Genomic DNA, 25,974 nt, shown 5'->3' with positions numbered 1-25,974 from the left:
AGCGTTAAAATTTCGTAATTAGGAAGGATATCGGATATTCGTTAGATTCAGACTATATATCTCGAAAATAACTAACTCTGATAAATTGATTATTTTGTGTTCACATTTGCTGCACTAGTTATGGTCAATTTAATTTGCCTTCGTAATACATCAAGTTCATTTCCCAAAGTATAAATCTTTAGAATAATTAATTTTGAGCAATCCTTTGTGAGGCAAACCCTAACTTGGAATCCTGAAGAGAAACGGAAAAGAGGAAGGCCAAAGAACACATTACGTCGAGAAATAGAAGTAAATACGGAAAGGATGAATAATAACTGGAAAGGATTGCCCAAGACAGGGTTGAATGGAGAGTGATGGTGGGGGCTTATGCTCCTCTATGAGGAGTAACAGGCGTAAGTAAGTTTGTGAGGTACTCGGGCTCTAAATGGTCTTCACAATATAACCCAAAAATAAACATGTTTCACTTTTACATAACTTATTTTATGAATACATCAACAACAGTCAATGCAGAACGACAAATATTCATTGAATTCCCTGGCCAAGATAAATTCCGTCCAGTTAAAATTACATTTTATTTAAGAACACTACTAGGAACTGTATCATGACTATAAATGCCTTCCTTCCTCATTTATGTCTGCAGCCACTAAATTGCATGATCCTTAAGACCCTAATCACAAAATCTCAATGAGTTGGGACAGGTTAATCCAACCAATACGATTTACTACTTGGACACGACAATCCATGGGTCTAATTTACTTAAAACAATTGGTTGATAGTGATGAATTTTTGACCACCAGATGAGTTATATGAACGCGTGATCAGAATCCTGACAGGGAGTTAGGAGTGTGGAAGATCTCTACTTACAAGCACCATCGATAACTAATAGCGATATGATCTATTTGAGTTTAAGAAATAGAACACCAAGTAACATGCCAACGACAGCTGTCTACGAATTTGGCGTTTTTTTTTTTGAAAATATTTTAGCATTTCCGCAACTCTATACAAGCTTATTTCTAGCATTTAATCTACCACAGAAATATTGGTCGAAACAGTTTTCTCTGTTCTCACTTTATCACGTATATTTGCGTCTTTAGCTAGTCTCATGCAATCTGTTCAGCGCGTTTTGTTAAAGCTATCGAATTCATGGAAGAACACTTCTTTAGTTGGATTTTAGTGCAATATGAGAAGACATATGTATACCACTGTATTCTTTGCCAATTACTTTTCATTTTAAATGAACTTGATAGCTCAGAGTCATATGAAACTTTTTTCTGAGGACCCTTTCAATTGGTGTTGCTTTGTCTGTAGTGCTGAGTGCAGCACCAATCCAACTAGGTTGGACATAAATTACAATAAGAAATACGTTGTTAGTACTTTTCAAATTTCTACCATTCTTCTGATTAAAGCGAGACCTTTGAGTGATATATCTTGTCCATTCGATATGAAAACTTTGTCAAGTGAAAATATGATCCATAAATATTACGTCAATATCAAGATTCTTGCACCGAAAAACATCATCCATAGAATTCTTTTAAGATGCTGGAACGTCTTCCCCTAGATACGCCACAATAAACAGTATTGTTAATAATGATCAATCACATCGTTTTCAACAACTATTTAACTGCTGTTTACACAACAAAAAACCTAACAAGAGAGCGCAATAGAACAAGCCTTTACATCGGTTACACAAGTAGACATCATCCCAAAATAATTAATCATAGTAAGATATACTATAGGAACACACTAAATCGAAAATAATATATGTCAAACGACTTACTACTAATCCGATAGATAACAAGCTTAGTGATTCAATAGGTTTGCACTAACTAGTGTGAGAATTTACACCATATAATAATAATAATAATAATTTCAACAAATGATATATTTATCCAACTGTTGATCACGGAAAACACAAATTACAAAAAACTAAAATACGAACGAGAAAATTGAGCAAATATCGAGTTATAAAGAACAAAACCTTGAAACAATTAAGTCAGTTTCCTAGAAAAGTACATAGATTGCAAAAAGACAAGAGTATGTTAGAAAATACTTGCGACACTGTAGTTTTGCACCTCTAATTTCGAACATGTTTGGCATATATACTGCATCTTCTTGTTCAGAACATGATCGGTAAAAGTAACACATAAATGAACACCTAGAGATCTCATTAGAAATCACAATGAATTTTTCAAGGTATTTTTCATAGCCATGTACATAAAAGATAGAATATAAACGATTAATTTCGACAAAAATGTTGATGAAAGTACAAAATATAATGTCTGATCTATTTAAAACGAGATTATAAAACACGTGATAAAAAGAATCATTCGCTAATAGAACTAGTGCTATCATTTCGGTTTTGGCCCTCGGAAAGGCGTCTATAAGATGAAGAGTAACTAAATTGTTGAATCAGTGAATAACAACACAAGATATTTTGATTTCTACTAAGAATGGGACGACTGTACAGTATTAAGCCTGTGAAACACGGAATTAAAGAAAGGCCAGAATTTACAGCTGTAAAAACTCTTGTTACGGTATGTGAGTTGGAAATCTAAAAATTAAGTAGAAGAGGAAGAAGTTTCAAAGTGATTAATTTCAGGGGTTTGGTTACATAAAAGTTATTTTCTTAGAAATCTTGAGTTGATATAAGCGGAAGAACTACTGAAACGTATGGTTTTTGAGTAACAGAGACTGGGTGATTTCGAAAACCCAGTCTGTGATTATTGTAACATGAATTCAAATATCACTGCAATTATTTTCATCGGACAATTCGGGTATTATACCTATCTTTTGTGCAATAAATGTAGCACGAAGTAAAATACGTGAAGCTATGCTAAGTGAGTTTAGTTAAACAATCGACATGTTTTTAGTTGATGAATGTTAGCCACTAAATTTTGACCATCCGTATCAATCGTAATATGGTTAGTGATTGATCTAGCAACCCTAAATTTAGTCATGGATCTTGTTCAGAATGAAATAATTATTTACTGGCCAAAGATTTCCAGTGGTTACTCGATGAACATTATTTGGTCGTGAAAAACTACTTTTTCAAATGTTATACTTTCATGATGAATCATTGCTAACAATATGCACTTCAATAGTTAGCTATCGGATCAAAAAGATTAGATAAGATAAAGCACTTTTTTAAACCCAATAATCCAGAAAATATCACTTGAGTCATGAATAAGTTGATATAGGTTTTCTACAGTTTTATGAAACGGGTAGACGTTGAAAACTTACATTCGTGAAACACTAACCACAAGTTCTGAACGTCTCAGTCATACATCATAGAAAAACTCATCTAAGATAAGGTACAAAATGAAACAGGTCTATATTGTATGGGGTATTGTAATTCCAAAAAAACGATAATATTGATATGCATATATCCTATATACATTTTTAAATAATTCTTGACTACTTAAGTTCTTGTATAATTCTACTCAATTAGGCCACTAATTAGTATTAATGTATCTCGTGTTATAACTACAATTATCGTGTCGAGGTACATTTCTTTACGTGACACGATTGAGATATTAACATTACTCAATATCTAAAACTGCCAATCTAAGTTTTGTAGCCCATACTGTGAACTAAGAAGTCTACTGGACAGTAAACAATGTCATGATACCTAAGCCTTTGTGATAATCTAACTCTACAATCACAGCTACGATGTAGCAGGATAACCACTAAGCAGGTCCATGTATACGGAAAAAATAATAACATTGAAACAAACAACCTACCTTATTTGATGACGGATCTGGTGCGAAATTTCCATAGGATATAGCAGCTATTAAACAACACCAATAAACAACGTTTAACAACAGTATCAACCATAATGATATGTAAAATCTCCGTAGCTGAAACCAAAATCAGACTAAAATGTCAGTTTTTATCAGGAAAATGTTGAGCAAATATCCCGAAACCGACTAAACAACTACCTCTGCTCAGAATTATAGTCAGGTGAAATTAAGCTAACACCTTACACCGACATTCAATATTGGTACGTTGTTTTGGAATATTTCGTTTTACCGAAACCTGTCAGAAGGCGGAAATACATGGTAGATGTCAAGTGGAGTGGATCGAAATAAACAGCAGTGACATGCTTGGCGACTCTTCACTTAGCTTCAATTTGTGAACATTTCATTAACCAATTGCCATTTATTGTCCATTTAACTCCTTCATGTCATTTGTCCTTATGTTGATCTTATTGAGTCTTTAGGCTATGGTAATATTGTGCCTCCAGTTAAAATTTTCAGTTTGTCTAACAAAAAATAAAGTGGATTTTTGTACCCATCTTTGACTACAGGACGATCAAACGACGTTGATCTGAATAAAATATATGTCGAACTTGATTTTTTCTTCCCGTACTATGTCCTCATATGCAATCCTTCTGTTATATATTACCAACACTGAATTAAGCACTTCTATGAATCCGGTGTTCACCTTGTTGTGCTAATGAGGTATGGTAACTTGGACCGATGCAGATATGTGCCTGGTCGTACGTTGTAACTAACTGACCTAATTGAATTCGTATATATTTTTTTCGAAACATTCCACCAACGTAGATAATGCAGTCGAATACGGAAGTAATTCAAGACCGTATACTTCAAACGGTTGATAATGCAGGAGAAATAGCCAACTAACTTTTATTAAACGTGGCTCAATATTTATAATCAGACAGAAGTTTGTGCTGATGATGTCGTTCAGAAGAACGATGAAAGCTCCACGACCAAACCATCCAGCTCAGAGAACAAAACTCCACCAAAATCATCCACCTGAGCTACAAATCTTCTCCACCATCTCAGAAAAAGACAGGCTAAAGGCATGTGACGAGTGGAGTAGTTGATGAACAAACACACGCAGGCAAACACATTAAAACGCTCAAGAATATCAGGGAATACTTGACAAGGGTAAATATATGTGTACACAACTACTGAAAAATACTGATTTATCTATCTAGGAGTTCGAGTAAATCATGTAGGAGTCCGATAACAGAATTTGCTACAAAAGTAATCACTGTACTTTAATTAGATTTTATCTTAGGGTATTTAGTTGAACCAACTACTTTACCAGCTGGTCACATGAGGTCCGATTTATCTTCCTGAAAGAATATTAAACATAAGTTTACGAATGTAAATCGTAAAAGGTCTAACGAAATCAGCCTGATTATAACATGTAACAATATGTTGACAAGTTTTAACTTGGAAACTAGATAATACTCACAGAAGTGTAACGCAAGCTAATAATTGTGCGTAAGGCCATCGCTCCAGTGGATAAGACCTACAAATTATTTTTTGAGATAGAATACTTACCAGCACGCCGGTATAAATAGGAAGTCCATAACCACCAGCTAGGCTAAATTCAACAGGATAATTATTGGAATCATTTGGAGATAACGATGGGATAAGAACACTATCCAATAGTCCTGTGATTGTCAGATATAAGTGTAAACTACCTAAGAATGCACTGGCAAGGCCGAAAAAAGCAAAACTAAATCCTAATATTTGCAGTCCATTCATATACTTAATCAAAACGCGTTCTCCAGATGGGAGGAGTAAGAAACAGTCTCCACGATGTGAGGTTCTTACCTCATGAACACCGCAATTATCCTGTAGACTCATTTCATCTGGAAAAGCAGCTGAGTACCGTTGAGCTTGAAAAAACGCTACAAGCAAGAGCCAAAGTCTACAATGTATCATGAATAGAAATCAGTAAACCATTTGTTTTCTAGGATGTACTTTGTTAATCGGAGACGATTCTTGATCGGAAAGGTACATATGTTTTTATGCTACCAGGATCTAAAAGACAAAAACAGTGTAGATCACCAACTTGGATTAACCATGTCGAAATGATTAGAGGCCTACTCGAGTTAGACGTGAATGGTGTGACAAACTAACGTATTGACATTTCACTGGCCCTAAAACAGTTAATGGTGGGAGTACAAATGGTTTGAAGAAGCTTTCCCATGATGGGCTTCCATATCTAGCAGCGGTAGATCACCGACACCTCCAGGTAGAAACGTAGGTATATTTATTGATGTAAAGAAAGATATTAGCAAAATACAATTAGATGCTTCAAGGTCATCGCTCGGTATGTTTGAATATATATATATATCTTCAGATGATGTCCTGGGTCCTTAAAAATATGACAAGTTTTCTCCTGGTGAATTCACGAGAGGTCACCCGACCTACCTCAGTCAGTAGCAAACTCTAGGATTTGACAACTCGTAAAGTGTAGAAATACTTACAGTCCATCCTGCTTTGCTGTGTCTATAACTTCTGGGTGTTAATCTCAATGTTTGTTTTGGAAATGAGCCTAAGCGAGTACTTAAAAGGGTAGCCGTGAGTGTTTACGGTGCCAGGAGGCACTAGGAGGTCATCTCTCAGGCTTCTATACTCGAATTGGTCTGAATTTGTGACCCGAACTGGTTTCGTGGCTCGCCCGTTTAGCGAGGAAGGGAACATCATATTTCCATACTCTAAATGGAGCCACGGTTGGCGCAAGAATTCAAGTCGTGGAGTACCAACACTCCTAGATCTTTATCAATTTGTCGTACCACTAGAGAGGAGTTACCTAAGTTGTATACGTAGTGTACAACATGTCTCAGATAGACTAATTTACACTTCGAAGTGTTGAAAGTGAGTCTATTTTTATCCTCCCAACTTTGAAGTGGAGTTAGACCCTTCTGAAGTGCCAACTTATCATCTTGGTTGAAAACGTCTCCCTGTCGTTTTGCATCGTCAGCGAAAAGTGATAAAGCAGACGATATTTGCTGAAGGAGATGGTTTATATAGATTAAGACTGTAAGTATTATTGTTACTGAACCCTTATTAACCCCACTAGGATATTATGTGGCTTGGAATAAAGCAAAGTGCACCCTGACCCTAAAAAGTCGATTATTTAGGTTATCAACGGTGACCTGATACCTAACATTTTGAGCTTACTGGAGAGACATACATCCATTTGTTTTGAGAGTATTAAGAGAAGTGCTTTCGACAATTATCTCGAAGACTTATTGCTTTTAATGTTTTTGAAAATTGGTTTCACGTGCTCCAGCTTTTAATTTTATGGTCAACTGACACGGCTTAACGGGTGTGAGATCATCACACTTGTTCGCGTTGCCAAACATGTAGCCGCTGCTCTCTGAAGGAACCATATCCAGATTAGGAGAAGTGTTCTTGTTTAGATACTGGTTTTGATATATCAGTCCAATGTATAGATCTACTACTAAGACTCCTCTTAGTTTATATGTGAATACCTAATCGATGTAAGTTATACGTGAAAGTTGAAATGTTCAAAAATACTGCTTTCCCAGGAGCAGTGAAGAATCACCATCGTTGTCCATTAGGCCACTATGACCTAACAACTGAGAAACTCCGGATTTGGTTCATCGAAGAGAGGTTGCATGACGGAGTGATCTCTCTCGATCAGAGACAAATATATCGATCAGCTTTACCTGATTTTGAAACTTATCTTCACTTACAGCCTTGGTGCACTGGCTTCTTCCTTATTTGAACTGTCTATATGTACTGTCATCACTGATCCGTTCGTATTGCGCCCAGTAGTGACTTTGTAGAACTATGGTCTACTATGATATTAGTACTGCTCTAATAATAGACCTAATCCTAAATTTGTAGATTTGTCATGATATAACTCCCTAATCTATAAGATCTTACGTGGAAGTCACACCATCGACTACACCAACTCACTGTATCGTATCAATTACCAATACATGATGTAGAACACGGTTAGGCTAGTGAAAGAACAATATATTTAATATGAATAGAAGACATAAGGTAACATTCAGATGGACCACGCCTGCATGGCCGAGCCATGCCACTCGATCAACTCCAGTTCATTCAACTCATTGTTCGCGCCTTCTCCATTGCTAGGTATTTCTCCGCGTTAAATATTGAATATCTATTTTCTTAGTAGTCTCGTGTTCACAGCTTTGTGGATTGTGTGGCCATTGTCCAATGCCACTACACTACTCTCCCACCAGAATCAACGTGATGTTGGTTCGATACCAAATTGGATGGGATCGTCGCGCGCCGGAGGTTACCAAGGATAATAAGAATCCTCCGGGTATTGGTAAGCTGAAAGATAAATCAAAAAGAAGGCGGCAGCATCTGGTCGGGAAATACATATAATAATTTTAAAATATCTGCCTTCATGCTTAAAACGCTTGACATGAGAATTTGGGTGAAGATTATTTGAACTATAAAGAATGGCATAACAATAATAATAATAATAAAACGATGCGTGCTAACAGCCGTTGGTTAATAACTTAACGTATAGGTAGTAAGTATTTTGTGTTTAGAAATATTAAAGTGATGAATATTGTAGAAATGTTAATATTGGTATTAGTTTTGGTTTAAATTATGAAATCAAATAACGATTATGCCGGTAAGTTGTCCATATGAGTTGAATTCCAATTGCATCTGTATTAGTAGGCTAACTGAAGGAACAAAAGTATACCGTGGAGAAGAATTCCAACTAGTGTTCCTGTTAGTTTGATACGGTTTATTTAGTTACGGGGAGATTTTCTCAACCTCATTTTTATTTGACCGTGATAGAATTTAGTAATACTACTAATACACATGAATGGTTATCAAAACAAAATTTAAATACATGAGTGATAATTATATGAATTTTGGACAGATAGCTAGGAACAAATCGTTAAACATGAGTATATTCGTAAGAGACATGCTCTAGACTCAATGTTCTGATCTGCGGCAGACTATTTATTTATATTTATACTTGCTGGCTGATTGGGCATACAAGTTAGTTGCAAGTATGCAGTTTATCATAAGGCGGAATACGATTTAATTGAGATATAGTGGTTATAAGTTATTGAAATCAGTTAGGCCTGTGTCATATTACGAAGTGATGTGGTGCTGCAAGATGTATTTAGCTAAATAAGTTTTTACAAGATGATTAGTGAATGATGCTCATGTGATTATCAGGGAGAACATAAGTTGTAACCGAGGGGAGTACACTCCCAACTCATGTCTATGATAATAGCTTGAACCTTAGTCAGTGTTGGGGTAAATTCGACATTGATGTTTTCAGTTTGCAGGAGATTTGCTCGACTGCTTATACTGATTATTTGCATGCATGGTTGTGTCGCTAAACCATCAATTAGACTGACAAGGTTTTGAGATATTTACTTAATGAGCAACTGATAGAGAAACATACTGTAATCATCTGTAGTGAATGAAGATAAAAGAAAAACAACACTAGTGATAATTATAAGTCAATTTGCTGACCGATTATTTCAATAGTTTCATTAATATTATCAATCATATAACGTGATTGTCAAGTCGTGACAATGCTTTATGACGATATCCTGAAACTATTAAATTTAACTAGTTATAGTGTTGATTGAGGATTAGTCAGTGGAAAAATAGGTATTTTTGCTTTAGGTGATTCGAAATTATCAGAAATTTATAACGTTGAAGAATCCGAGACGCCTAATTTAATTATAAATTTTAATTCAGAAAGGTTCGTTTAGTGTTAATTCTAGTAGGCTACGGAGTTTTGATTTTAAACGTTTGTTTAGCCAACAGCTACCTGAGGATTTAGTTATTTTACTAGTGCAGTTGATAGTACCTAAATTTTTAATCTTATTATCTAAACTGTTCGCATTTTAGGCTAATCCATAAACCCAAATACGATTAGCAACAACGACTATGATGGGTTTATTGATAAATGTTAAAGGCGATTCAGATGATTTCTAAATTTAGAAGACATGAAGATATAGTGTAACGTATGTACGGGTCAGGTTAACAAGCAGGTTGTTGACGTATATGACAATTTAAAAATAATGAACACGACCAGATAAATAAATTCAAAGTTAAGAATGCTTGTGAAACTTCAGGCAGGAATATGACGCGTTATAAACATTTCATAAGAAGTTACTGCTTTCAGCCTAGGGACACTTACAAATATATGGCAAAAGCAACTGGAAAACATATACACGTTAAGTACAAAAAAATCATTAAGTAAAATAGTTGAACTCGCCTGGGTTATTTTTGAAAATTAGATTATTCAGTGGACGACATATATAACGCCATTCGTGAGTAGTAATGATCCAAAACCATCCAGAATAAAACATGCAGTATGGCAATTAATTCCAGGGTGCTCAGTGCTGTTGACGGTTTTGCCACTTTCTCGGATCAGAACAATCGAATGAATTCAGATAATTGTGTAGTCGCCATTGAATGAGCCATCTAAAATGACCTTATGATTGCAGGAAACTTATAGCTGAAACTCACCGTATGTTTTTAGAGAAGTGTCATCCTTGTTGTTTGGCAATGGAACTCGAGAATTTGAAATTAGGCAGGCAGTGGTCGGAAGAAAAGATATTACAGGATAGTGCATAGTTTAAAGCAGGATGAGGTGTTAAGTGAAGGAACACTGATAATTACATCCAGATAAGTATTTAGTCCTTGATTGTATTGTTAGTCAATGTATATTTACGCTATTTACAGGTCATATTTGCTAGAGCTTGATGTTTGAACAAGTCTATGTCGCTGAAGCATGTAAATGCTATTAAAGCTTGTTAACGAACCATCAAAGCTAATTAGTTGATATAGACGATCAACTTTTATTATTGATTGAGCTAGTAAGTTATGAGAACTAATTGATATAACATTACGATAATATATGTGACCATTAATCAAAGGACTATTAGAATAATGGGTTTACACAAATAAAAACCGATTGATAAGGTTAAGGTGGAAATAAGGATTAACAATAATAGGTTGTGTTTCTTTAGTTGGGCTCACCATTGTTAGGTATTTCTCCGCGTTAAATATTGAATATCTATTTTCTGAGTAGTCTCGTGTTCACAGCTTTGTGGATTGTGTGGCTATTGTCCAATGCCACTACAACTTTTGCATAGTAGCATTTAAAGCGTGAGATTTTTTACGACTGTAAGTTGCTTTCAATATTTGGTGGAAGCTTGCAGGACAGACTGTTTTGTATCACATAAGATCGTATGTAGTCAGAAATCACAATGAGCATCCACGTTACGTTGAAGGTGGGCTTTCACGTTCATCTACTGTATATTGACTTGTAAAACTGATTCATTCAACCGTTTGAAATTCCAGCACTTGTTGTTAGCAGGATGTTTTAACTGAGTTTTGATGGTAAAAATGAAGGCTATGATGGCATGATCGCTTTTGTTCAGGGAAATCAGGGTTGAGAGATTGCCACCTAGAAATTCTTCGTTCATAATTACGCAGTCTAATCCTGTTGGCGTCTGACCGTTTCTCTACCAATTCGTTAACCTCACATCTTGGAATAATTTCAGATCTTCACTGAGGTTGAAGGACCGAGCTTCAGCAGCGTTGTCATCTCCAATCTACTTGTGTTCAGCAGAGATGTCTTTAGGGATACTGAAGTCCCTTAAAATTAGTATGTGAGTGTATCGGAGATTAATAGAGTAGGACGATTCCTCTAGCATACGACTATCGTACTCAGTGTCGCCCGTGAGCCTCCTGTAGATGACTCTAACGAGACATCCAGAGATATTAAATGATCTCCCTGAGAACCATAAAGATTCATCAAGACTGGAATATGTATGAATGTACACATGATGTACTACCAAACGCGATCGTAGGCAAAGGGCTTGCTTGTCTCTCACTCCAGTGTTTCTGTCGTTGGGAAATAGGAACACATAGGGTGTCAACAGCTCCTGATCAGCCTGTTTTAAAGATGCTTTTGTCCCAGATGTTTCCATCAGATGAGTATTAATGGCATTGTTTAGTCCACCCAACTCATACATTTAACTTGGTAGACTCGCAGCGTTCATGTATAACCAGTTGGTGCTGGTATTCTATAACCAATAACGTACATTTGTTTGCAGTTTCTCCACAGAATATCAGCTAGCTTGAGTCAAAAACTACTCAGAAATGTTTCTATTGTTTGCCTAGGACCTCGACTGCCTATGACCACATTCCAAGACAACTACTAGTTACCAAGTCGATCATCGTCAACACTGACATTGGGAAAACCAACTGACTGATTTCCTACTTCTCTGGAAGAGAACAGTACACTATGATTGGAGGAAAGTTTTCAATGTCTCTACTGTCTCATGAAGGTGTGCCACAAGGGGATATTCTTTCCTGCACTTCTCTCTTTTTTCTGCATGATCTGCCATATTTCACAAGAAACACTCTTGTAAAATATGTAAAGGATCTGACTGTATGTGTGCCGCATTTATATTCAACAACAGAAGAAACGATACAAATGAAGAAATAACAAAGGATAAATCACAGGAAGAACGAATATTGAAGGATTTTCTCATATATTCTTGTAAACAAATGTAATAGGATTTTACGCCTTCTACACTGACTTTTTCTTCGTTTTCATCGACAGCCGACGACTACACGAAAAGGTCTTTGGTATCAAACAGCCGGCTTAAAACCACATGCTCTGGAAGAAGTGTGAAGTCACTGGAACACACAAACGACCACTCTGTGTCGGAAGCCCAGAATCCTTACTCTTTTTCTCTCTTGTCTCCCATTCTTGACAGCTTGGTGCTGACATTTTAGATTTTTATTACATTTAAAAGAAACTAGTGCAAAAGATCTCTTTTTGGTACGCTCACGTTACTTACTTACGCCTGTTACTCCCAATAGAGCATAGGCCACTGACCAGTATTCTCCAACCCACTCTGTCCTGGGCCTTCTTTTCTAGTTCCATCCAATTCTTGTTCATTTTTCAAATGTCTATTTCCACTTCTCGGCGTAATGTGTTCTTTGGTCTTCCTCTTTTCCTTTGGCCTTCAGGATTCCATGTGAGGGCTTGTCTTGTGACGCAGTTAGGTGCTTTCTTTAATGTATGTCCTATCCACTTCCAGCGTTTCTTCCTGACTTCTTCCTCCGCTGGGATCTGGTTTTTTCTCTTTCACAGTCGGTTGTTGCTAATAGTGTTCCACCAACGGGTCCGAAGTATTTTGCGTAGACAACTGTTAATAAACGCCCGTATCTTCTGGATGATGGCTTCCGTAAACCTCCAGGTTTCTGCCTCATAAAGTAGAACTGTCTTGACATTTGTATTGAAAATCCTGACCTTGGTGTTGGTTGACAGTTGTTTTGAGTTCCAGATGTTCCTCAGTTGTAAATATGCTGCTCTTGTTTTGCCGATCCGCGCCTTCACATTTCCATCAGATCCACCCTGTTCATCAATGATGCTGCCCAAATATGTAAAGGTTTTTACATCTTCCAAATCTTCTCCGTCGATTGTGATTGGATTGGTGCATGCTGTGTTGCATCGGAGAATCTTGCTTTTCCCTTTGTGTATATTGAGACCTACTGCTGCTGAGGCTGCTGCCACACTGTTCGTCTTCTCCTACATTTGTTGTCGCGATTGCGATAGAAGGGTCAGATCATCTGCGAAGTCTAGATCGTCCAACTGTATCCTAGATGTTCATTGTATCCTGTGTTTCCCTTCAGATGTTGACGTCTTCATGATCCAGTCGATCACCAAGAGAAAGAGAAAGGGTGAGAGTAAGCAACCTTGCCTGACACCGGTCTATACTTCGAACGAGTCTGTCAGCTGTCCTCCATGCATGATTTTACACTTTAATCCATCATAGGAATTCCGTATTATATTGACTATCTTTTGAGGCACGCCATAGTGTCGAAGAAGCTTCCATAATGTTGTTTTTTCCACGCTATCAAATGCTTTCTCATAGTCAATGAAGTTGATGTATAGTGGTGAATTCCATTCAATTGATTGTTCCACAATGATCCTTTGTGTTGCGATTTGGTCTTTTCCTGGTATTGAGAGAACAGTGGTTCCCTTTTAGTTATCACAGTTTCTGGGACCGTGTTTCTATGGTATTTTTTACCAGAAGTCCTTCTTTCCAGTCTGTTGGTACTTGTTCCTCATCCCAAATCTTATTGAACAGAATATTGAGTATCCTTGCAGTTACCGCTACGTCTGCTTTCAGTGCCTCTGCTGGGATGTTGTCTGGTCCTGCTGCTTTGCCATTCTTGATTTGCCTGGTGGTCATGCTGATTTCTTCAATTGTTGGTGGGCCAACATCGATTGGAAGGTCCGTGGGTGCTGCTTCGATGTTGGATGGGTTCAGTGGAGCTGGTTGATTCAAGAGTCCTTTAAAGTGTTCTACTCACCTGTTTCGTTGTTCTTCAATATTGGTGGTTACCTCACCTTCCTCGCTTTTCACTGGTCGCTCTGGTTCGGCTGGTATTGATTGCTGCCTTCTTGTTCCTCCTTTCTTTAATCTTATCCAGTGTATCAACAGTGATCCATTCCTTGTGATGGTGCTTCTTGTGACCCAGGACCTCATGACATGTTGAAGTGATTGCCTCTTTGATCCCCTTCCAGTTGCTCTCCATAGTAGTTCCCTCTCTATTGAGTAGATCATGAAAAGCCTGGAACTTATTGCTGAGGACTATCTTGAATTTGTTGAGTTTGTCAGTATCCTGAAGAAAGGCCGTATTGAACTTTTGTGATACTGTCCACCCCATTGTCCAGTACTTCTCGGGTTTAAGTTTCATTTTGGCGACCAGCAAGTGATGATCTGATGCTATATCAGATCCTCTCTTGGTTCTCACATCCTCCATCATCCTCCTGAACGTTTTGTTGATGCAGATATGGTCGATTTGATTCTGTGTAGTGTGATCTGTAGAAATTCATGTGGTTTTGTATATGCGTTTATGTGGGAATATAGTGCCGCCTATGACCAGTTTATTGAAGACACATAGGTTTGCAAATCTATCACCATTTTCGTTCCTTTCTCCCAATCCGTTTCGTCCCATGATGTCTTCATATCCAGTGTTGTTCATTCAAACCTTGACATTTAGGTGGGTCTCCCATCAGAAAAGTCAGGTCCTTTGTTGAGCACTTCTCGACGATTGACTGCAGCCTATTGTAGAATTGATCTTTAGCGTCTTCATTGTAGTCGTTGGTAGGCGCATAGCATTGGATGATGTCCATTGAAATGTCCTCTTTCTTTGTTTTGAAGGAGGCTTTGGTGATCCTTGGTCCATGAAATTCCCATCCTATAGGTGCATTTTGTGCTTGTTTGGACAGCATCAATGCAACTCCTTGTGTATGTGCGGCATTTTCTTCCTCATGACCGGAGTATAGCAGAAGCTCTCCTGAAGCTAGTCATTGTTGTCCAACTTGCGTCCAATGTGTTTCGCTGATCCCAAGTACCTCTAGGTTGTCTCCTCATTTCTGCAGTAACTTGAAAGGCTCTCCCGGTGTCCTATATCGTACGAGTATTTCATGTACCTAAATAAATGGTTGCTCTGGTTGTCGGAAGGGGAAACCGGTTTCGTGACTTCCGAAGAACTCGGCTTTCATCATGAGGCGTTATGACTCTTCTAAATGAAAACCTGACTCCCGGGGCAGAGTTTAAAAGGTTTGAATAATTTTTCTGGTAAGCGTTCTTTTGGCGAGTTAGTTTTCTACGGGATGGGGTCGCTAACCTATGCCCAACCCTCCTTTATCCAGGCTTGGGACCGGCAGTAGCCCCCGGAGGGACTCCAGGCGGAGTCGGTACGCTTATGGACATATTATTATTTTGAAAAAAAGTAGAAAGGAGATGTTCTTTCCTTCTCCTCTTTTCTCTTTTTTCCACATGATCTGCCATATACCACAGAAAACACTTTTGTGAATTATGTGAAGGATCTGATTGCATCTATGCCGATTTTTACTTTTTTACACCTCCTTGAAACGAATGAGTTCTTGTCTCATAATGAACATGGTCTAATGTTATTGGTCTTACACTTAACTCGTCTAAATATCAACCTTAGCGTGAGATATGAACAGCACCTAAACATCCTCTTGGGGTTCTATAAAGCTTGTACGACTGTGGACATTCCAAAGGGACATAGGGTTGCGACATTTAGAAGCTCCCACCTTCAATGGACCTATCATTGACCATCAGTTGCACATTCGCAACGCAACTTTCGTGAAGCGCGCCAACTGTGGTACTGATTAAAACCATCTACATTCATATCTTATAAAATATCAACCCAGCTATGTAATTTACTACAGTGGATATTGTATCATTCGTATCAATTTGATCTTGCCTGTAAACTGGCATGCCTCATGTAACAAGCTGTTATTTGAGAATGTTTAATACTCTAGGTGTCGAAAATCATTTACCTTGATGTAAGTTTTTCCTCTGATCTCTCTAGTTCTTTTCATGTTTTAATGTCACTGAAGAAAGTTTTCCATCTAATTTACTACATAAAGAGGCTGTGTGCTTTTGGGATTACTGGACATTTCCTCTTACAATTTTTTAATTTTTACATACTATCTATTATTCTTTACTGTTCGTCATTATTCTTTCATGAGCTTTTGGGAGAAGACTGTGCTATATTTCCGAAAGTGTTAAAGGCAGTTGTCAGGGTATGTAGCGAGTCGTTTAGGTTCATTATTAATATGGTTGTAGGTTGACATCTAAAATCTTGCAAACTTTTGTCAGGTTTTATCTTATCAGATGCTAACCATCTATTTCATTTATATCTTGCTCCTCGTATATCTCTTGATGGAAGAGACGCCAAGACATCAGAATTAATGTGCTCAGGTAAAGATATAAAGGCTTTACAGTACCTTATCTAGCGAATGTATTACGTAAAGAATAGGTTGTTGGAAGTGACCTGAATAAAAATTTGTTCAGACTCAAATCATAGAAGAACATTTCACGTAATTTCAGGTAGCATATCTACTTAGTTTAAGCATTTATGTATGCAGTCATCGGTTTTTTCTTTATCGCTTTTTTGTCAAGGGAACTTCTTGGAATACTTCGTCGTGAGAATTTTATGTTGTATGAAGGTACAAAACATCTCAAAAATAAAAACGAGGTTACCAACAAACTAATATGTTTAGCATACTGATGACAATTTGCAGTGACAATGCCCGCACGACGGGGCAATGCATCTGTAGTGGCACTGGGCCATAACCACACAATCCTCAAAGCTGAACACGAGACAACTGGAAAAATAATGTTCAACACTTGACGCGGAGAAAACCCAACGATGGATAAGGCGGGAACAATGAGTTGAATGAATAGGAATTGACTGGATGGCATGTCTCCACCTTGCAGGCGTGGTCCCTGTTGAATGTTACCTTATATCTTTTACTCATATTAAATATATTGTTCTATCTCCGGCCTGAATGTATTCTCCATCATGTATTGGTAATTATTACGATACGATGAGTCAGCTTAGACAATGATGTGAACTCCACGTAAGCTCTTATAGATTAGGCAGTTACATCATAACAAATCCACCACTTTAGGATTAAGTCTATTATCAGAGCACTACCAATAACGAAGCAGACCGTAATTCCACACACCCTCAGCAATTTTTAAAGTCAACGACTCGTCAAGATTCCGAATCGGTAAATCTAAGAAAGGTACCATGTTAACAATCAAGAATACGGTCAGTAAACATCTTATGGAACTTACGAGGAAGGAACTCCTTAATTATTCAACTTACAACAGTCTGAATGCAAAAGTATCACGACTGCCATTTGTATATGGTCACCCTAAAGTTCAAATATCCAGCAGCTCTTTAAAACCTACAATGTCTGTGGTCAATTCATCATGTCATCAGTCGGCTCGGTGGTTAGAGCAATTATCAGGACCAATTTATGGAAAACTGGAGGCCAATTGCGTGAAATACTGATTTCAGTCTTACAAATAAATAGATGAGTGGAGTATACCAAACAACTTTATAATATACTTTGATGTGAATAAATTATTTACGAGCATACCATTAGAGGAAACTAAGGGATCGCCATTAGGGTCTATCACTGCCAATATCTTTATGGCTAACGTAGGACTAAAATACGAAATCCAGAACACAACACACCACCCCAAATATGTTTAGGATACTTTGAGCATCTGTGATGGTACAGAACACGATTCTCGGTCACTCAATCATCTCAAAAATTATCACCCCAACATAACGTGTGAGAATGAATATGAAAGAGATAATATGATAATTAGAAGTGTTTAAACTGATTTTCCAGCTTAGAGTTCCCGGAATAGTGCAATTCAAGGCAGGCGAAACTAAAGGAGCACAACTGAAGGTATTATATTTGGAAGTCGTAATTAGCATGCAATCAAGTACAAAAGAATCATAAGTTAGCACAAATAGCACAGATAACCAATCCAATTTTAGGGATCTTTAGTTGTGATTTCGACCCTAATGAGCAGTCTTCCTGATGTTAACTTCGACTACCCTTTCATCATTTGAACCCATGCCACGTTGCTACACATCACAACTCAATCTTCTTTATTGCTGTACTATATTATTTGAAGACTATCCATATTTTATTCTAGTAACAGCAGGTAGTAAGAGTTTCATCTTATTTAACTTACCTTAATTTATTCCACCGCAAACTATTAAGCATTGTTGAGGGTTTACATTCAGACACAATGCTGTTCCTTTGCTCCTCTTTTTTCAGCACCACGCTTTCAGTGTACAGCCATGGAGCTTCTTACGCATCTTTTAAAGTCACAGCTCATACCAAGCGCCCTCCACACTTACTTCATAACAACCACAAACTTCCTAAAAAGTTGTGCTGCATAAATACTTAGAATCGCCACAATTCTAACACACAAATATAAAGTATGGACTTGCTGTGTGTTTCATGAGGTCACAACATGGATGTGATGCAATTTTTGAAACGGATGAAAAAACAGTACTCAGTGTATAGCACCAACGTATAAGCACAATTTTCAATTCACTGGTGCATATGCAAGAATGCACTGCCTTTTATTTTCATCAATTTTGTTTATTTAACACCAATTATTAAAAAGCAACAACTCATGTAGCTCTTCTGGGATTACTGCAGGTTTCAAGCCCGGGTAAGTAAGGAGGGTTGGGATTACCAGATTAAACGGTTTGTTTCATATAAACTCTGTCCCCCGGCTTGAAGGATCTTCATTTAGAAGAATTGTGATATCTCATGAGAAAAGCCAAGATCCTTCAAAAGTCACAAGGCCAATGCTCCTTCTAACAACCAGATCAACAATAAATACAGGCGCACGGAATGTCTGCGCAATGTAGGCGAGCGAGAGGATCAGTCAAATAGCCGCGTAAATGAGGAGATACAACATGGCATTCTCGGAACCAGAGAAACCCATAGGACCCAAGCTGGACAGCAAAGGTTAGGTACGGGTGAGGTGCTGCTGTACACTGGCCATAAAGAAGAAAATTCTCTCCACACCCAGGAATTTTTTCGAATGCCGTCTTAGGAGGCATTCAAATCACTTATTCGACGAAAATCTTATGGATCCACAATCGTCATCAAAGCATCCTTGAAAACAATGAAAAAAGGAATCACAATAAATTTTATCCAATGTTGTGCACCCACGAATGATAGCAACGACGACGATAGACATCAGCCCTTTGAGAGGCTGCAATCGATCATCGCGGGGGGTTCAAGAAAGTATTTCAACATTCTGATGAGAGACCTAAACGCCGAAGTCAAGTTGGACATCACCGGATATGAAGATATCATGGGAAGATGTGAAGTGACTGAGAGAAAGGAATGAGAATGGTGACAGATTTGCAAATGGATATGCATTCAACAAAATGTTTATAGACGACACACTATTTCCACACGAATACATACACAAAACTACATGGATGTATCTCACCGTATCGCACTACACAGAGTCAGATCGATCATATTTGCATCAGTAAAATATTCATAAGGTCAATTAAAGACGTGACAGCCAGAAAAAGGGCATACATATCTTGAGATCACCATCTATCTGATTGTTGCAAAGATACAACTGAATTCGGAGAAACACTGAACAACTGAACAAACAGGATTACAAAGATTTAATAAAACCTTCCTTCCACGTACTCACAAACTCAACCAATTCAACAGAACTCTCAACAACAGGTGACAAGCCTTACCAGATCTACTCAAAGAAGAGAAAACTACTATGAAGTAGAATTGGAAAATGAACAAACATGCACTAACTTCAACGTGTCAGTAGGTGCCAGGATGCGGCAACAAGCATTATCATAAGGAATGGATCTCTCTCGAAACCCTGTTTTGAATTGAAGAAGGCAAGAACAAGAAGACAGCAATTAACAACAATCGAACTAGAACAGGTAAGGTCAAGGCAAAAGCTGAATACACAGAGTCAAACAAGAGAGTGAGGAGGAACGTTAGAACTGACAAGCAGAAATACGTGGAACACGTAGTAGCGACAGTGGCAAAAGCTTCAAAAGAAGGAAATATGAGACAGATATATGACACAACAAAGAAACCAGTGGGGAAATATAGTAAACCAGAGAGACGAGTCAAGGACAAAGAAGGCCGGCCAATCACTGAAACTCAACAACGTTGGAACTGATGGTAGAGTACTTCAAGGAACTCCCGAATAGACAAGCTCCACTGAATCCACCAGACATCGAAGCAGCACATACAGACTTTCCTATAGATGTCACTCCACCAACGATCGAAAAAATCATGACGGAAATCATAAAAATCAATTGTGGGAAAGCAGAACGGTTTGACATGTCAGCCGAAGCAATAACTTCAGACATAGAAGTAACTGCAAATACGCTCCACACTATTCAGGAAGATTTGGAAGGAAGAACAAGTGCCGACAGATTGGGAAGAAGGATATCACATTAAGATACCAAAGAAGGGATATCTGAGAAAATGTGGTAACTACAGATGCATCACACTACTAACGATATTATGAAAAGTTTCCAACAGTGTTGCTGAACCTGATTAAAGATTCTATAGACGCGCAACTTCGAGATCAACAGATCGGATTCCTTAGGGATTAGTCGCGCATAGAACGAATCGTGACACCACAAGTCATCATTGAGCCATCAGTTGAGTGGAGCTCGTCACTATACATCAACTTCATTGACTATGATAAGGCGTTTGATAATATGAAAGGTAGAACATTATGGAACATTATTCGACATTATGGAGTTTCTTAGAAGACTGTTAACATTATCTGGAACTCATGCGACGGACCACAATGCAAATCATGTACATAGGATAGTTGACAGACGCACTCCAAGTAAGAACCGGAGTCAGATAAGACTGTTTACTTTCCCCCGTCCATTTTCTTATGGTGGTTGACTGGATTATTGAAAACTCCAGATCTGAGGGAAAACACAGAATACCGTGGACAGCTCAGAACCAATTAGACTATTAGGACTTCACAGATGACCTAGCCCTCCTATTCCATGCACACGAACAAATATAGATGAAGACGACTAGTGAAGTAGCAGCCTCTGAAGCAGTAGACCTCAACATACGCAAGGGAAAACCAACATCCTCAAATATAACACGGAGAACACTAACACAATCACACTTGTCGGAGAAACCCTGAAACGAGCGGAATCTTTCACGTACCTGATGCAGACGTAAAGGCAAGGGTCGGAAGAGTAAGGGCAGAATTCCTGCAGTTGAACAAAATATGCGACTCAGAACAATTGTCTGCAAGCCGACACCAAATTCAGAGTGTTTAATACGAACGCTGAGACAGTCAGTTCTATTGTACGAAGCTGAAAGTTGGAGAACTATCACGAGTATCGTCAAGAAGATACAAGTATTTACATATAGTTATCTACTCAAGATAATCAACATTCACTGATCGGATACCATCAGCAACAGCCTACTGTGGGAGGGAACGAACCAACTTCCAGCTGATGAGGAAATTGAGAAGAGACGCTTTAAGTGGATAGGACGGAAAAGAATAAGGCCAAAAAACACATTACGTTGGGAAATAGAAGCAAATATGAAAAGGATGAATAACAGCTGATAAGAGCTGAAAGGGATTGCCCAGGACAGGGTTGAATGAAGAATGCTGGTGGGCGGTTTATGCTCCTCCTCAAGGAGTAACAGGCGTAAGTAATAATAATAATGTCGACGAAAAAAGCCTTTTTTGTATCCGGATACTGTTTTCCCTACTCAAGTCTAAAAAATACACATGATCCTGACCTCCCAACTTTTTTGAACCACTTCCATTTATACAATCCTCTGTACATTCAACGCCATAATCTGTTGGAATATACTTGCTTAAAAACGTACCAAACAAAAAAGAACAAGTCCAAGTAGTCTTACCTCAATCATTCTATGATAAATGACTAAACTTATGGAACATAAGACTTCGTTTCATACCGTTATTAATATCTCCAATATTTATCGTAAAACGCTATCAAGATGCAAAAATAATACTCAAAAGTTGACGTTTTAACTAATGCACTGTTTTTGTTATAAACAGCTGTGGACTTTACTCGAACGCCGATTGCTTGCCACGATGCAACCTCCACAAAGCGCGCCAACTTTTATCTGTTGAGTTATTTATTTATTTACCAGCATTAATATTCTAATGTATGAAAAGTTATCCCTTGTTTCCATGACCAGTGTGTCTTAAAACATATCAACCAATTTGAAAACAATTGTTACAGTAAAGTCTATAACATTTGTGACAATTTGACCTTGCCTGTAAACCGGCATGCCTCACATGACATATTGTTCTTTAAGAATTTACTATTATCATAAAATGACATGCTATGCAGTGAAAAATGATCGCTGGTCATAACAGCTAAGTATCTGGGAATCAATAGGAAAATTCCGCTCTAACGTTGCATAAAACGTGTGCATGAGAAAATCGATAAAAACAAAAAAGTTTGCTAACAGCAGATAGTCAAATAGCATTAATAATCAACCACTGTACGCTGTAGCCTTGAATTCATTCAAACTAGACCTTGCTGTCGACGGTCTGGAATCATGCAATGGCGAGATGAGATAATAAATGTCTGTTATAAAACGACTAGGAAACACAAAGTATGGCTACATAAGTCCAGAATAAAGATTAGCATATGCTAAGTAGAAATAAGAATCAATAGGCAGCTGCCTTATTGGTCCTACTTTGCCGTTGTATTAGTTACTTTTTCCACCCTAACCTGCCGCTAAGGGACACTCCCTATCACCCTAAAAAGTCAAGAGAACTGTGCAATCGACTGCCTACTACCAATGGTCTTGCATTTATGGAGCCTGTTACCCATCAACTGGTTAGGACAACATAAAATAACATCAGCACTAAGTTAATGTGAGTTTCTTCCTGTTTATTCTTTATTAACTTTTTACTCTTGCGTACACTGTGTTGACTAGCAATTAATGTTATTTCTCCATTCCTTACCTTATCTACAATATATAGTTCTATACTTTTCCGCTTGCTTTAATAAACAACTTGTAGTGGTTGCGCTTTGATAACTAATCACCCTCGTACCGTTACCATATAATCTTCGACGGTGTTTGAAATCAGAAGGCAAAAAGAAGCAGATACTACAGTTTATTTAGCAGATAATTCGGACCAGACAGCAGAGAGGCAAAATGGATAAGCAAGCGAACTACGATTGTAGCAGTAGCAGTAGTAGTAGTAGTGTAAATGTATATATATATATATAAATGGATGAGTCATCGAATAGATTAAGCAGCTAACAATGAAGCTAGCGGAATGAATATATGCGTAGGCGCTAAACAATGTTCAAGCATACGTATTTCATACAGGCGCAATAATAATAACAGTACAACAAGTTGTTATAGCATGGATGAATTTTCCATTAAATAGATTAACAAAAGACCTTGACTGAGCTAAATGAGGATAAACTCAGTTGCACGTGAGTCGCTATGAACTATCCTACATTATACCCTTCTCAATACTTATACTCAAATTGGCAAACTATACTTTATACTATAGTCAATTAAAGCACTGAATCGATGCCTCACCCTCAGTCCATAACTTGTAACTGCCTGATAAGCTTGTAAAGTGGTACTTATAGAAACAGTGTTTTCCAACAGGATGTGAAACACAGAGGATTATGTGAGGTATGACATGTATCCAAAAATAAGCTTAAATGAGCCTAAAATCACAAAAGAAGGGAAGGTGGAGTTGCTGACCAGCAAGCATTGATGGTGAGAACAATGACTTCAATCCGCCCGTGTTTGTGGGGGCAGAACATTTGGTATGTATCAGGCTCTTTATGACTGGGAACGATTCAATCAGTCCGTGATATAGATTGTCTTCCTACGATCACAACTCAAACTTATGCTTCCAATTTTATGCTGGATTAGCTATTCCACTAAGACAACCTATAACATGCTAACTCGGACTTTTACACTAGGATTTTGCGGCTGGCGTCGGATGGACAAAAAAAAGAAAACAAAGAAAAAATTAGGTAATAAGAGACATAGTCGTTAGTATTCTTAACACTTCACCCTCTATATGCACACTCCCTTCTGATAAACCTCTTTTCTTGTACCAAGCTTGACTTCCCTTCCTTCATGTGAGCTTAATCGAGCTTGTTAAACATCACAACTCATTGTTCTTTATTACTACATTCTCTTATACGGAGTTTCTGACTTCATTTTACTCTAACAAGAGATAATGTGAATTTAATCTAATTTACTATACCTCTGTCTGTTCTACTACACAATGTTAAGCAACGTTTGGCGTTCATATCCAAGTGCCTCGCTGCTCTTCTGTTTTTCTTTCTTTTTTTCTTCAGAATCTTGCTCTGAGGGCACAGCTATGGGACTTCTGACGTCTGGAACAAACACGTCTCCTCAAGGTCATGGTTTACACCAAACGCTCTACGAGTCTACTTCATAAAAACTATAAACTTAATAAGTTGGGAAGCATGCTGTGCGCCAACAAATCTTGTAATTTATAGATCATGTCTGTAAAAATGGCGTGTACCTGCTCATACAGAAATATATTATTATTAAGACACATGTGAGGGATTTTTGAAGTGCTTATTTTTTACAGTCACTTCCACAGTCTAGTCTCCAAATATTATCTTGAGATGTATCTTTGGAACTTAGATGTTTAAACATTATATTAGAAATAACTGGTGTGTGAGCTTTTAAATCCTCTCAATAAGTATAACTTCAATCAACTCTAAAGTACACCACATCCAGTTTGCACCACTATTAGTTTTCATATGTTTTCACTGAAATCAACCACCGGGCAATTTTAAACCAATATTATATATCTGGAATCACTGGACTGCCGTTTTGCAATAGTATGACACTTCTTGACAGTACGCATCCACTTCTTTGCAACTGGGATCGGAAGGAAGGATTTAAACTCTTGACCACTGAGTTGGCATCCGACAGTGTTGATGTCTAGCCTTAATCCATTTATAATGTTCTGTAACCGTATCTCATTATCTTGGGTGGGTAACTATCTCACATTCTGTAGGGCTTGAACTCTACTAGTCACGGCTTCTCATTGGAAATCCGGAAATTTCCTCTTGAATCTAGCAATTAGTGAGCGCATGAAAATTTTCAGTATAGGGTTGTGTAAATTTTTCACCTTCGTTGAAATCATGAACCGATTAATGCTAAACCACCATTGAAAGCCTGAAACCACTAGACTGATACATTTGTGTGTTCTGGTCATCCATATAAAATTTCTATACTTCAGTTTCCAGGCCTACCTCAGATCCGATACCGAGCTCTTCATTTCGCATTCGGGTGCACAGATCTGCTATAATTATACCTACTGTGGTTCGAAAAATTTAAATATCCCCTGTTTCTACTGTAAATCACAACTCTCCAAAGTGCTAGTAAAGATAAAGATCTCCATAGGCGTTAGAAAGACAAGTTCCACTCATTCATCAGACAAAGTGCTTTTTCGGGATTTAAGTTCTATTTTGCCATTAGAAATAAAAATACGCCTATACCACTTCTCTTTTCGATCCCGACTTAACGTTAAGCCTGAAGCTCCGAAAACACATTTCTATTCCCTTATTTTCTTCCTTCCCTTCTTCTCAATTACGCAGAACCTGATTTATAATTATTGTTCTATTATTATTACTCTCTTTTTCAAATATGACAGATATAATGCTAACATTATTGAAACTTGTGTATTATTGCATTTTTGAAGAAACCCAAAATAATTTCTTCATAACAGTTATGTACCCA

The 25,974-nt window shown here is 37.7% G+C and overlaps 1 protein-coding gene across 2 annotated transcripts; it reads right to left on the bottom strand.

Moving 5' to 3' along the window:
- Nucleotides 1–270: 270 nt before the first annotated feature.
- MS3_00002297 (uncharacterized protein) lies at nt 271–5,672 on the bottom strand. Of its 2 annotated transcripts, XM_051209872.1 has the most exons (5): nt 5,456–5,672; nt 5,313–5,425; nt 5,224–5,280; nt 3,741–3,857; nt 271–2,551 (listed from the first exon to the last, which is right to left on the bottom strand). In XM_051209872.1, the coding sequence occupies exons 1-5, from the start codon at nt 5,619–5,621 to the stop codon at nt 2,324–2,326; spliced, it is 681 nt and encodes a 226-aa protein (XP_051075343.1). In that variant the 5' UTR covers nt 5,622–5,672; the 3' UTR covers nt 271–2,323. The 2 variants fall into 2 exon arrangements, with proteins under 2 accessions (XP_051075343.1, XP_051075342.1); XM_051209871.1 differs by having other exon boundaries at nt 271–5,280.
- Nucleotides 5,673–25,974: the final 20,302 nt, after the last annotated feature.

Source organism: Schistosoma haematobium, chromosome 1, assembly GCF_000699445.3.
Source record: "Schistosoma haematobium chromosome 1, whole genome shotgun sequence".
Lineage (NCBI taxonomy): Eukaryota > Metazoa > Platyhelminthes > Trematoda > Strigeidida > Schistosomatidae > Schistosoma > Schistosoma haematobium.
The sequence above is the reverse complement of the archived record's forward strand: the minus strand, read 5'-3'. Positions and strand labels throughout refer to the sequence as shown.

Excerpts from the sequence above, each read along its gene's own strand:
- MS3_00002297 (XM_051209872.1), bottom strand. The coding sequence starts at position 5,621 with ATGAGTCTACAGGATAATTGCGGTGTTCATGAGGTAAGAACCTCACAT. Across the intron at positions 5,426-5,455 it reads CCTTGCCAGTGCATTCTTAG|GACTATTGGATAGTGTTCTT; the intron begins GTAGTTTACACT and ends TGACAATCACAG. Across the intron at positions 3,858-5,223 it reads TTAGCTTGCGTTACACTTCT|CTACGGAGATTTTACATATC; the intron begins GTGAGTATTATC and ends TTTTGGTTTCAG.